The following is a 14,668-nucleotide window of genomic DNA, read 5'->3' on the forward strand; positions in this document are numbered from 1 at the left end:
TCGGGACACGTGTCACATTGATATATTGTGTCCTTCCTTATTCCCTTCTTATAGCAGACTTTGCACCTCTTTGGACTTTCCCTTCTTGCCAGTTTGGGGAACTTCTCCTGGAAAGTGTTGCCCTGGTACGATGCATGTGGCCTCGCTTCCAGAAGTACTGGGTGTCCCCCTTCTTGGTCCCTAAAGATTAGGTTCTTGATAACCACCTCTTGAAATTCCAGGAAAGTTCCCCTCTGGCCTGCACATCGACGTAGCACGTACGCATTGTACAATGCCATCTGTATGATGTGCCCGGCCAGCTTCTTATACCACACCGCATGGCGCTGTAGGGCTTCAGGACTTGATCTGACAAGTCCACCCCTCCCATGTACCTATTGTAGTCCAGGATGCAGTCTGGTTTGGGGGTCTCTGTACTGGTACATGGGTACTGGTGTGGCCATGTATTGTTGTCAATGCAAGGACATCTCTCTTGTCTTGTACTTGACACACAATATGTTAATGCTGGATTGTGCCCTGCTCTCACCCCTTCTCAGTGTTTGCCTAAGCAGAGTCTTAAGGAGGCCTCTCAGATTTCTTCTAGCAGTGCCGCATGCCGCAGTACTTCTGGAAGCGAGGCAGTTGAAGAGTGGGACGCTGGTATAAAAATTATCCAGGTAGAGGTGGTGACCCTGGTCCAGCAGTGGGTGCACCAAATCCCACACAATTTTTGCATTAACTCTCAGTAAGGGGGGGGGGGGGGGAATTCTGGGGGCTGAATACTGGTGTCCTTCCCTTCATATATCCTAAATTTGTACGTATAGCCTGATGCACTATCGCACAGCTTATACATCTTCACGCTATACCTTGCCCTCTTACTCGGCAGGTACTGGCGGAATTGAAGCTTCCCTTTAACCCCTTCCCGCTCAGCTCAGTACTATTACGTCGCGCTGAGCACATCATAATAGTACTGACCTGAGTTAACACGGCGCCATCTTTCCCTGGCGCGTGTTTGAGCGGTGATACCTGCTGTTTCCGACAGCAGGCTATCACAGCTCAGTGTGCAGGGACCTATCGCGGAGGTCCCCGCCGATTAACCCCTTAGAAGCCGCGTTCAATAGCGATGTATTAGAATAGCGATCAGGGCCTCCTGCCCTCAAGTTCCCTAGTGGAACAAAGTAATAAAGTAAAAAAAAGTTGTGTAAAAATAAAAAAATAAACGTTTTAAAAGTGATAAAAGTTTTTCCCTCATCAGTCCTTTATTATTAATAGAAAATAAATAAACAATTAAACTATACATAATTGGTATCGCCGTGTCCGTAACGGCCTGAGCTACAAAATTATTTAGTTATTTATCCCGCACGTTGAACACCAGAAAAGAAAATAATAAACCATACCAGAATCACAATTGTTTGGTCACTTCACCTCCCAAAAAATGGAATAAAAAGATCAAAAAGTCGCATGTACCTAAAAATGGTCCTGATTGAAAATACAGTTTGTTACGCAAAATACAAGTCCTCGCACGGCGATGGAAAAATAAAAAAGTTATGGCTCTTAGGGTATGTTCACACGAGGGCGTCCGTTGCGGCTGAAATTACGGGGATGTTTCAGCCTGAAAACATCCCCGTAATTTCAGCCGTACCGGCATGTGCAGGCGCTTGAACGCCGCGTCAATTACGGACATAATTGGCGCTGCTATTCATTGGAGTCAATGAACAACGGCTCCAATTACGGCCAAAGAAGTGACAGGTCACTTCTTTGATGCGGGCGTCTATTTACGGGCCGTCATTTGACAGCGGCGCGTAAATTACACATCGTGTGAACAGACAAACGTCTGCCCATTGCTTTCAATGGGCAGATGTTTGTCAGCGCTATTGAGGCGCTATTTTCGGACGTAATTCGGGGCAAAAACGCCCGAATTACGTCCGTAAATAGGCCGTGTGAACATACCCTTAGAATAAGGCAACACAAAAAGTAAATGATTTTTTACAAAAAGTATTTTATTGTGCAAACGCCATAAGACATAAAAAAAACTAGAAACATATGGTATCGCCGTAATCGTATCGCCCCGCAGAACAAAGTGAATATGTCATTTATAGCGCACGGTGAACGCTGTAAAAAAACAAACAAAAAAACATAATAGAATTGCTGTTTTTTAGTCACCAACGCCTCTAAGGGTATGTGCACACGTAGTGACCAAAAACGTCTGAAAATCCAGAGCTGTTTTCAAGGGAAAATAGACCCTGCTTTTCAGACGTTTTTTGACCAACTCGTATTTTTCGCGGCGTTTTTGGAGCTGTTTTCATTGGAGTCTATGAGAAAACAGCTCCAAAAACGTCCAAAGAAGTGTCCTGCACTTCTTTTGACGAGGCTGTATTTTTACGCGTCGTCGTTTGACAGCTGTCAAACGACGACGCGTAAATAACAGGTCGTCTGAACAGTACGTCGGCAAACCCATTCAAATGAATGGGCAGATGTTTGCCGACGTATTGTAGCCCTATTTTCAGACGTAAAACGAGGCATTGTACAGGGGAGTGTATGACGCTGACCAATCAGCGTCATACACTTCTCTCCATTCATTTACATTGCACTAGCGATATAGTTATATCGTTATGTGCAGCTACAAACACTAACATTACTGTAGTGTCCTGATAATGAATATACATCACTACCAGCCTGGACGTGATGTTTATTCAGAATCCTGACACGTCTGTAGCGTCTCTGTGAGATTTACAGCAAGGCAAACGTAATCTCGCGAGATTACGATGTAACCTATCATTTCAAACGAGACTACGCTTGCCTTGTTGGAATCTCACAGAAAAGATTCAGAAATGTCAGGATTCTGAATAAACATCACGTCCTGGCAGGAGGTAATGTATATTCATTATCAGGACACTGCAGCAGTGTTCGTGTTTGTGTATGTAGCTGCACATAGTGATATAACTATATCGCAGGTGCAGTGTAAATGAATGGAGAGAAGTGCATGACGCTGATTGGTCAGCGTCATACACTCCTCTGTACAACGCCCATATTATATTTCCATCTACGAAGCCGTATGAGGGCTTGTGTTTTGCGGGACGAGATGTAGTTCTCGGGTTTCATTTTTATGGCGTTCGTGATGCAAAAACGACACATTAAATTTTTTCTACGGGTTGATACAATTACGGCGATACCAAATTTCTATAGTTTTGTGTTTTACCACTTTTACAAAGAAAAAACTATTTGTTAAAAACGTGCTTTGTCTCACCATATTCTGAAAGCCATACCTTTTTTTTTTTTTCCGTCGATAGAGCGGTGTGAAGGCTTGTTTTGAAGGGCAAACCGTCGTTTTTATTGGTACCATTTAGGGGTGCAAGTGACTTTTTGATCACTTTTTATTAAATTTTTTTGGGGGAGCGAATGAGACAAAAACAGCAATTCTGGTGTTTCTTTTGGGGTTTGTTTTTTTTACACAGCGTTCACCACGCAGGTTAAATAAAGATATATTGTACTAGTTCAGACATTTACTGAAGCGGCAATACCTGTTATGTTAAGATTTATTAATCTTTTACATTGCACTTGGGGGAAAATGGGAAAAAGTTATTTTTTTTAACATTTAATATTTTTCTATTTTACATCAGCTGAAACCCGCTGATTATGGTGTGTGCTCAGACGGTGAGCCCGCTCTATACTTCCCTTTAACGTTTATTCCATACATGTACGTGATAATGCGCTAAGGAGTTAAGGATATATTCTCATTGAGGCCTTATGTACATGAACGTGTTTCACGTCCGTGATACGCGCGTGAAAATCACGCAGCCACGCACCAAACACTTGACACACGGAACTGCAAAGCGCAAAGTATGACGCGTTTTTTGCACGCGCAAAATACGCAGCGTTTTTTGCGCGCGCAAAACACACACATTCGTGTGAATTTTGCCTTAGAGGCATTGGTTATAGGGGACAATACCTCTGTACATACAGAACACGACGGGAAAAAAAAATGGTGGCAAGTTCCATTAGATTCGTATGGAATCCAAAAAAGCATTAACATTTCCTTTCACTGTATATAAGGGGCCTAACCCTAGAAAACAGCCCCAGACCATTATCCCTTCTTCACCAAATTTGACAGTAGGCACTATGAATTCTGATAGGTAGCATTCTCCCGACACCTGCCAAGCCCAGACTCATTCATCAGACTGCCAGATAGTGAAATGTGATTGATCACTCCAGAAAATAAATTTCCACTGCTCCAGAGTTCAGCAATGACATGTTTTACATAGGGATGTCACGATACCAGAATTTGGACTTTGATACCGACACTTCACGTAGTATTGCAATTTCGATACCAAAACGATACTTTGCCAACAGTAATAAAAAAAGTTCTTCCATTTTCTGATGTGAGGCGCGTGGTGGGATGATGAATTTTGAATGTGCCTCAAATTAATAGTAATTAACCCCATCATGTTTCTCAGTCATAATGGGTTAATGTGTAAGGTACATGATGGGGTTAATTACTATTAATGTGAGGCACATGGAGGTAAAATTCATCGCACCTCGTGCCTCACAATAAGTGATAGAAAGCAGGTTTTATTTTATATTTTCACAGCGTACACATCATAAATGATACAAAAAAATTGTTGCGCAGGTTATTACGGCCGCGCCAATACCGAATGTGTATATTTTATGTAGAGACTTATTTTAATGTTTATTGTAAAAAATGTGTATGTGTATTTTTTTTTTTTATATTATTACTTTAGGTTTTTACTTTATTTTTAAACTTTAATGTACTGGCATATATCTATATGCCAGTACATTAGCCTGTGTACTGATAGTACACAGGCAGTTGTTAGGACATACCTAAGTATGCCCTAACAAGAAATATGGTAAGATAGCCCTGGGGTCCTTCAATGGACCCTGGGCTGTCAGCCCATATATGGTATGTCCCTCAATTGTGTCACAGGGATTCCTGTAATGCGATCCAAAGGGCATCCCCCCTTCCCACTTTCTCTTGAATGCTGCAGTCAGCTTTGATCGGAGCATTCAGGGGAATAGCGGCAGAGACATGAGGTTTCCCTGATCTCCGTCGTTATAGAGCGGGGCTGCAGCTGTGTAATACAGCCATTGCCCCGCTCCTGACAGCAAGTAAGTGCGCGGTCAGCATGAGGCCGGCACTGCAAGCGGCGGTGCAGGCACTGAACACAAAACATGGGTGGGGATGTTTTGCAGTGCGCCCGCCATGTTCGGTCTTCAGTGCCGCAGCTCATTAGTGCAGCACTGGTTGCATCCCATCATCCTGACCACACGCGCACTGGACTCAGGAGCGGGGCAATGGCTGTATTAAACAACCGCAGCCCCGCTCTCATACATCCATGTATTACTATACTGAGCTGTGCGGCTGCACAGCAAAGTATCGAAATACATGAAATAACGGTATCGAACCGTTTGGGGACGCCCAGCTAGTAAAAGTAGTAAAAACGCCCCGATGTACGCACATAATACACACCCACTTGGACTTTTGCAAGCCTCATTTGCATAAATACAAAAATGGTCATAACTTGGCCAAAAATGCTCGTTTTTTAAAAATAAAAACGTTACTGTAATCTACATTGCAGCGCCTATCTGCTGCAATAGCAGATAGGAGTTGCAAAAGCTGGTGACAGAGCCTCTTTAAATAACCCCCTGAACAGTCAACGGGGCGTGTACTGTCAAGGGGGCGTGTTACTATGGCTATGACACTGTCCAATCACATATGGACAGTGTTACAGCAAAAGCCAGGATCCTGGCAGAGGATTCCCTGAACACAGCGCTACTTTGAGCGCTGAGCCCGAGGAAGCCCTGAACATTACTATCCATATATGGACAGTGATGTCGGGCTTTCAACTGTGGAGTCTCCGGCCAGAGCATCGTGTCTCCCTCTGACCCCCCCCTGTAGATAGCGACACCCCACTCTCCCTGTAGATGGCACTCCCCCCAGATAGCGCAGCTGTAGCTCCTTGAAGAAAGAGCGGAATCCCCGGCCGCCGCTCTGGTCAAGGGATTCCTCTACTGGAGAAGCCCCAGGCGTCACGGTACATATATGGGCAGAGACATCAGGGGCTCCCTCTAGTAGTGAAAGCCCCGGCTAGAGGGATTCCGCTCCTACAGGGAGACACAGTGCGGCTATCTACAGGGGTGAGGGTGCTATCTACAAAGGGGGGTTAGTGCTATCTACATGGGCACTCTGGCACTATGAAGGCACGGACACTTTATATGTGGGCACTGAGGTACTATCTGCAGTGGGCACTGTGGGCACTATCTACAGGGTCATTGCAGCACTATCTACACTGGGCACTGTAGTGTTTTTTTGGGGCTTTTGACAATAAAACCAACAAATTAAATCCATCAGTTTTTTTTTTAACAGCCATTAAAAACGGACAGACGGACTGGAAATGGATGAAATTTTGGAGACACACGGATGCAAAATGGCCATAAAAAACTGATAGTTGATCAGTTTTTAATGCCCATTTTTTTCACTGTCTTGTGAATATAGCCTTACAATGATTGTTACATGTAAACAGCTTAGAACCGTGGGATGACACAGGCTTACCCGCACAAAATCCCCAAAAAACTAATCTTGTAGGATGTGTATAGTAACCGCATGCCAGGACATACTGTTTGTCTGAAAAAGGAAGTGACAGCATCGAATGTTCTACATTTTGATGACAAAAAGGAAGCATGTCTTCATGAATGAGCAACGGCAAGCAGGTGGAAGGATGTCATTATGCTCAACACTACTTCTTGGTTCCCACATACACGCACATGCCAAAGCAAAGTGCAATCTATCCTGGAGCGCAGCCAGGCTGTACTGGCACACTGGGCAGATATCAGACAACAGCTGCACATCTGTACACCAGTCTGGCTAATTCACATGATTCGTAACTGGCCAAGTTAGCTTGAAAGGAAGGAACAATATATTTCTTCGTTTGCATTTGTTACAATAGCCACGGAATAGGCCTGAAAGTCACAATCTGACAAATGTAATGCATATACCATACACCGAGGCTCTATTGGTTTCCCTAATGTAAGGTTGATTTGAACTTTTAAAAAATAAAAATGAACATTCTCTCAACAAGGAAATACTGAGAGCTCATCTTTTCTAATAAAGAACATGTAACATCTAAACTTTTACTCTGCACAGTACTCTCTCCATTTGATCTACAGGAAGTCACCGCAACAGCTTCCTGTACAGGTATATTCAATAACTATTTATGGCACTAAGGAACCAATGCTGCTGTGAGGACGTTTTACATATTTACATTCATTCAAACAAAACATATGAGATGCCCATAGCTGCCAAAAACTATTAGTACAAAAGTACTACAACCCTTGTAAATATGGTTAATGTATAACCCCTTAAGGACGCAGCCTAGTTTTGGCCTTAAAGAGACTCTGTCACCACATTATAAGTGCCCTATCTCCTACATAAGGAGATGGGCGCTGTAATGTAGGTGACAGTAATGCTTTTTATTTAAAAAAACGATCTTTTTTCACAAAGTTAGGAGCGATTTAAGTTTATGCTAATGAGCTTTCTTAATGCCCAAGTGGGCGTACTTTTACTTTCGACCAAGTGGGCGTTGTACAGAGGAGTGTATGATGCTGACCAATCAGCATCATGCACTCCTCTCCATTCATTTACACTGCACTAGCGATATAGATATATCGCTATGTGCAGCCTCATACACAAACCCTAACATTACTACAGTGTCCTGATAATGAATACACATGACCATCCAGCCTGGACGTCATGTGTACTCAGAATCCTGACACTTCTGACTCTTTTCTATGAGATTCCAGCAACGGATACGAAATCTCGCGAGATCACGGAGCTAAATGAGATTTGGTTTCACTTGCCGGAATCTCACAAAAAAAGATTCAGGGGCGTGGCGACTAAAAAAACAGCAATTCTACTATTGTTTTTTTATTACATTTTTTTTACAGCGTTCACCGTGCGCTATAAATGACATTCACTTTGTTCTGCGGGGCGATACGATTACGGCGATACCAGATGTTTATAGTTTTTTTTATGTCTTATGACGTTTGCACAATAAAATACTTTTATAAAAAAACATTTTTTTTTGTGATGCCTTATTCTAGGAGCCATAACTTTTTTATTTTTCCATCAAGAAAGCTGAGTGGGGGCTCGTTTTTTGCGTAACGTACTGTAGTTTCATGCGATTTTTTGTTCCCTGATTTTATTCCATTTTTTGGAGGGTGAAGTGACCAAAAAATTGTGATTCTAGTACGTTTATTATTATTTTCTTTTATGGCGTTCACCGCGTAGGATAAATAACTATATACTTTTGTAGTTCAGGCCGTTACGGACGCAGTGATACCAATTATGTATAGTTTATTTATTTTATTTTGTTATAATAAACGACCAATAAGGGAAAAAGGGAGATTTTTCCTTTTAAACTTTTCTGTTCTTATTTTTACACAACTTTTTTTTAAACTTTTTTATTTTGTCCCACTAGGGGACTTGAGGGCAGGAGGCCCTGATTGCAATTCTAATGCACTGCACTACATGCGTAGTGCAGTGTATTAGAGGTGTCAGCTACTCACTGACAGCAAGCATAGTGGGTCCTGACTGTCAGGACCCGCTAGGCTTCTGTAGATGGCATAGTCGGAGGCCATTGTTAGGCCTCCGGTTGCCATAGCAACCATCGCCGCCCGCTATCATGTAGCGGGCCGACGATGGTGGTTTAACACCTAAGAAGCCGCGATCGCTATTGAACGCGGCTTCTAAGGGGTTAATCAGCGGGGACACCGCGATCGGTCCCCACTGAAGGAGTTGCGGCAACTGATGGAGACAGCAGTTGTCACAGCTGCTGTATGTGCCGGTCCTCCCGTGACGTACTATTAGATCATGGAGAACGGACGATGCACTTACCATGACCTAATAGTACATCAAGGAGCGGGAAGGGGTTATCGACTGTAGGTATTTTTGTTCGAGGGGTTACCCAAACTAAAATTTGCTAGGGATTTATATTTTTGTGTGAAAATAAGTCACTTACTAATGTACTTTCATTTTTAATTCTGTACTGAATTGTGCAGTTCAAACTTGAAGTGGTGCCGGAAGTCCTGTAGTTTTCCTAATATTGATGACACAGCCCCATGTGACTGAGGGCTTGCTTCCTGTGCCATTCGTATCAGCGTATTATTAAGCGCATGACAGTAAGGGGCTGGCACATTGCCTATCGCTGGAGAGTCCCCGAGCAGAGCATCAGCTGGCGCTCTGCTGGGGACTCCAGCACTGCTCCCAACATCACTGTCCATATATAGACAGCAACGTCAGGAGTTCTCTATCGCTGGAGTCCCCGAGAGGAGCATTAGCTGATGCTCTGCCCAGGAACTCCAGCACTGCTCTGAACAGTGACGTCGGGAGCAGTGCAACAGTTCCCATCAGAGCGCCAGCTGATGCTCTGCTCGGGGACTCCAGCAATAGGCGATGTGCCAGCCCTTTGCGGTCATGCGCTTGATAACACGCACATCATCAATATTAGGAAAACGACAGAACTTCCGGCATCACTTCACCAGGTTTGAACTGCACGATTCAGTACAGAGTTAAAAATGAAAGTACATAAGTGACTTCTTTTCACATAAAAATATAAATCCCAAGCAATTTTTGGTCCCCCAGATAATCCCTTTAACGGACAGCCTATCCTTAGGATAGTCCACCAATATTTGATTGATGGGGGTCTAACTCCCAGCTCAGCTGAACGAAGGAGCTATGGCGCTCCAAAACCGTCACATCCAATTAAGTTTTCAGACAGGCACGTCGCCGTATATATGGGCGTAGCTGTGCCTTGTACTGCAGCTCAGTCCCATTTAATTTAATTAAACTGAGTTGCAGTACCAGGCACAGCTTCACCCATACATGCCTGGGTAAACAAAAAAGGGGACGTGGCGCACAGAGCTCTGCTGGGTAGTGCCACCAGGAACAGAAAAAGACCCGGTCCACCCCCGATAGACAAGGAACGACTGTCACTGGCTGCGATGATACCACGGTTGATATCCTATACATCCATCAGTCTGTCCTACTGTTGCCAATGCCTACAACACTCTAGCACTTCAAGTGTAATAATGCTGCTGACTCTCAACATCACAACCATCTGCCCAGCTACCTACTCTCAGCTGTCAACAACCATACACAAAAAGAGCACACCTTGACACTGGCGCTGTCCCCTTTATACGCAGCCTCATTCCCTCCCATCTTTCTGTTGCCATCACCTGATTTCCCACAAGAAAGCCACTGCCCGAGTTTCTACAGCAACTTAGGCAATGTGAAACAGATCAATACAAATTTCAACTGGACTGCAAATTTTGGTTGCAATTCGAAATAAATTGGTCGCATTTGTAATTAAAGGGGCCTTTACAAATCACAATTTTCAAATCAACAATGAAGGATCAGTGGTCTCAAGCACACGTCAGTGAAATGCTTCAGTGTGCCATCTGTATTTTTAACGGATAGCACACTGACCCATTTCTATGGGGCCATGCACACTTCCGTTATTTTAACGGTTCCGTGCGTCCGTTACGCGAAAAATAGAACCGGTCCTACTCCAGTCCGTTTTTCACGGATCAGTCTCGGCCTATTCATTTGGTCCATTAAAACAACGTACCGCACATGAAAGCCATCAGTGTACGGTCCGTGTTTCATGGATCCGTGACTTGCGGCCGTACAAATAGTAACGGATGTGTGCTTGAGGCCTTATACTGTTATTTGTTTCTTGTTACAATAATCGCTATGTCCATGGGCCCATTTACAGTGACCAATTATGGTTCCGATTTGCTTGTTTCCAGGCTATGTTAATCCAATCGTTCAGTCCACATCAGTTTGCATCCCCCGTTTACACGGGCAGATGTGCTGCCAACAACGATGTCTGTATAGCCTGCACAAACCATGTGATCAGCCGACCAATGAGTGTTTGCTCGTTTGTCAGTTGATCGCTGCTCTGTTAACACGAGTCATTAATCGAGAACTTGTGCTCGCAAGGACGCTCGTTTGGCCGATTATTGGCCTGCGTAAACGGGCCTTTACACTTACCGGCAGTGAGGATTGTCCTAATGGACAAGGTTATCAGATCTTTGGCAACAATCAAACCACTGATCATTTGTTCAATTGAAAAGTAGTGTCATGTACATAGGCCCTGAAGGGGGTTTTACATTGGGTGATTATCGGGCAGACAAGCGTTCATAGAACGATCGTTGGCGATAATTGACCTGTGTAATCAGGGGAACGATTAGCAGATGAACAAACGCGGGCTCGATCATCTGCTGATTGTATCGTTTTAAAAAAAGTGACATATTATCGGTCAGCAGCGCATCTCCATGTGTAAACAGGGAGACACGCTGCCGACATGAGAACGTAAGGGGATGAGCGATCGGAGTAACGAGCGCTCATCCCCATCCACAGCTCCATGTGACAGGAGCAAACGAGCGCCGATCAACGGTATCTCGTTGATCGGCGCTCGCTGCACCGGCCGATAAGCCTGTGTAAAAGGGCCTTTCCTCGTCATATAAACTTTGTGTCCAGTACTATCTGGGTCACGATCTGGGTCACGGTCTGTAGTCACGTAGGCCATTGTTTCATCAATTACAATGTTTATTTCCAGATAATCTCTGCTCATAAACACTCAGACAAAATTGTTTCCAATTACTAAATGAAACCAAACAAGTAATTAAACAGCAGATGTCATATGCTAAGGATAGAATAAAAATATCTAGACTGAGTTACCCGCCTGTGATCCCAATAAGAACAATGTCAGATTTGACATTCCGGATTTATTTTTGGCTGCTAGAGAATTATTTTCTGATAGGAGTGAAAATACCAACACGTAAACCAGGTAAACAGAGCACTCAAGAAGCTGCACTGTCATTCTCCGATACATCAGGATACATTATTATAACCCTTCAACATCCACAATAGATACAGATAAGGCTGTGGGAATCCGTCCTAAATCATTTGCAACAAATACCAAACTATCCTACTACAGCAATAACAAGGAGCCAATATCAGGGACAACATTTACTACATCTGCAATACAAGGACTTCTCCAAAACATTGATGGCATCAGTGTCATATGAGCAGGAGAGGAGACTGGCACCACACAGTTCACAGACCTCCACATGTGATGCACTATATATAGTGTTTAGGGCAGTCATCATACACTACTGACAATGAAGAGTTACTATACAGTATGGTGACGATATACACACACATGTATAAGCCCATACACCCTCATAGCAGGTCTCCTAAATACCACCGCATTTCATCCGCTATCTCTATAGCCGCCTCAGAGACACCTGCTGTTAGCAGTGTGAACAGGGGCTTGTCGCACCGTCCTGTCACCCGCTTCCTGCACATAGCGCTGTCACTGAGGCCACAGTTACCTCACTATACGGCCGGCTGCCGTGCTCTCCCTCCACACCCTACATTTCCTGCCCACTCCTCCGTTCACTCACCACTTTGCGTTGTGTCACTTAGATCCTGTCGCGCCGCGCTCCGCGGAAACTCTCTCAATTTCCTGCCACTCAGATTCAGGGACCCGGTCACCGAAGCTTCCTCTAGAGCCCTTTCCAAAGAACGGTTCCAAGCTGCAGGCCCCACACCAGTTCCAGAAGTAGTGGGAACTCCGTGACCGTTATGAATAATGCCAGAATAACTGGGAACCACCGAGCCTTCAGCCAGCACCGAGGTCGCCATCACACCGACTCCTCAGTGAGCCTGCGCAACCAAGCTGACGGGAAACGAGAGCCAGGGGCAGGGACAGGCCGTAACGCGCATGCTCGGACAAGGCAGGCTACGGCGCAGGCGCGATGGCCTACCGGATGTGTCCACTGCGCAGGTGTTACATACTCTCCGTTGTGTGCTGTGTTGTTTTACACTTCGTTGTAATGTGAACTTCCAAAAGACTAGTAAAAGCCCTTGTCACGTGCGGTATCGCTGGCTGGCTTCATCGTAGTCAGATGAACTACATTTTGTATTGTTTTAAGCGTCGCATTTCTGGCAATAGCTACGGTCCATTGAAATGCACATATTCTAGATCTATATGCAACTATTAGACCATTTTTTATATACATATATATACATATACATATATACAGGACGTCAGGGGCACCTACTGCAGCGGAATTCTGACGGTCTGGCTGGGGATTCCGCTCATAGAGGGAGCCACTGACGCTCTGGCCGGGGATTCCGCTACTGGAGGAGACCTTGGCGTCACCGTCCCTATATGGACAGTGACGTCAGGGGCTCCTCCAGAAGAGGAATCCCCAACCAGAGAGTCGGCAACGCTCTGGCTGGGGATTCCCCTCCTAGAGGGGGCCACAATGGCCCCATCTACAGGGAGGAGGGGGCGGTGCGATCTACAAGGGGGTGTGTGGCACAATCTACAGGGGGGAGTGTGTGGCACTATCTACAAAGGCGTGTGCGGCATCTACAGAGGGGCTGTGGCCATCTACAGGGGGGCTGTGTGGCATCATCTACAGGTGTGCTGTAGCGCATCATCTAAGGCTGGGTTCACACGACCTATTTTCAGACGTAAACGAGGCGTATTATGCCTCGTTTTACGTCTGAAAATAGGGCTACAATACGTCGGCAAACATCTGCCCATTCATTTGAATGGGTTTGCCGACGTACTGTGCAGACGACCTGTAATTTACGCGACAGCTGTCAAACGACGACGCGTAAATGGACTGCCTCGGCAAAGAAGTGCAGGACACTTCTTTGCCACGTAATTTGAGCTGTTCTTCATTGAACTTAATGAAGCACAGCTCAAGATTTACGAGCGTCTCAGACGGCTCGCAAAATGCGAGGAGGAGCATTTACGTGTGAAACGAGGCAGCTGTTAACAGTCTGTCTTTTCACACGTAAATGCCTCTCATCGTATGAACATACCCTAAAGGGGGGCTGTGTGGAATCATCTACATAGGGCATTGTGGTATTATCTACAGATGGTATTGTGGCACTATCTAAAATGGGATGTGTGGCACTTTCTACAGAGGGCACTGTGGCATTATCTACAGGAAGCAGTGTGTTGCAATATCTATAGGGGAAAGGTGTGTGGCAATATCTACAGGGAGCAGTGTGTGGCAATATTTACAGGGTGCAGTGTGTGGCAATATCTACAGAGAGCAGTGTGTGGCAATATCTACAGGGAGCAGTGTGTGGCAATATCTACAGGGAGCAGTGTGTGGCAATATCTACAGGGAGCAGTGTGGAGCACCATCTACAGGGGGCTGTGTGGCAATATCTACAGGGAGCAGTGTGTGGCACTATTTACAGGGAGCAGTATGTGGCACCATCTACAAGGCGCACTGAGTGTGGCACTATATACGCTGGTTTTTACGCTACCAGTAGAGGTCAGCACATATCGTGTAGCCCTAGTGATAAAGTGAGGCATCACTTGCCTGTAAACAACCAGATAACCAGAGAGATACCGGCCACCATTGTAGTCAACCAAACTAGGGCACACATTTTTGTTCGTTTATTTGTATGCAGAAATTCTAGAAAGAAAGCCACGCACCACTAGCCACACCCACCAGATAAACCACACACCCCATAACACACACCCACCAAAGACGCCACACCCTATGTGTCCCTGGAAAAACATTTCAAATGTTGACGACTGTGCTAAGGTCCATAACCCCTTACCGCACCGGTACGTCCTGT

General features: G+C 45.0%; 2 protein-coding genes across 7 annotated transcripts in view; both read right to left on the bottom strand.

The window, feature by feature from the left end:
- Positions 1 to 12,785, bottom strand: part of LRCH3 (leucine rich repeats and calponin homology domain containing 3) — a 104,017-nt gene extending 91,232 nt beyond the window's left edge. For all 5 annotated transcript variants that reach the window (XM_075861848.1, XM_075861849.1, XM_075861845.1 and 2 more), the window contains exon 1: positions 12,460 to 12,785. In XM_075861848.1, coding sequence (XP_075717963.1) covers positions 12,460 to 12,700 — 241 coding nt within the window. In that variant the 5' untranslated portion in view covers positions 12,701 to 12,785. The remainder of the gene's footprint in view (positions 1 to 12,459) is intronic.
- The window catches only part of RPL35A (ribosomal protein L35a), a 283,976-nt gene that overhangs the window by 133,052 nt on the left and 136,256 nt on the right, over positions 1 to 14,668 (bottom strand). The window lies entirely within an intron of this gene.

This window comes from Rhinoderma darwinii, chromosome 4, assembly GCF_050947455.1.
Source record: "Rhinoderma darwinii isolate aRhiDar2 chromosome 4, aRhiDar2.hap1, whole genome shotgun sequence".
NCBI lineage: Eukaryota > Metazoa > Chordata > Amphibia > Anura > Rhinodermatidae > Rhinoderma > Rhinoderma darwinii.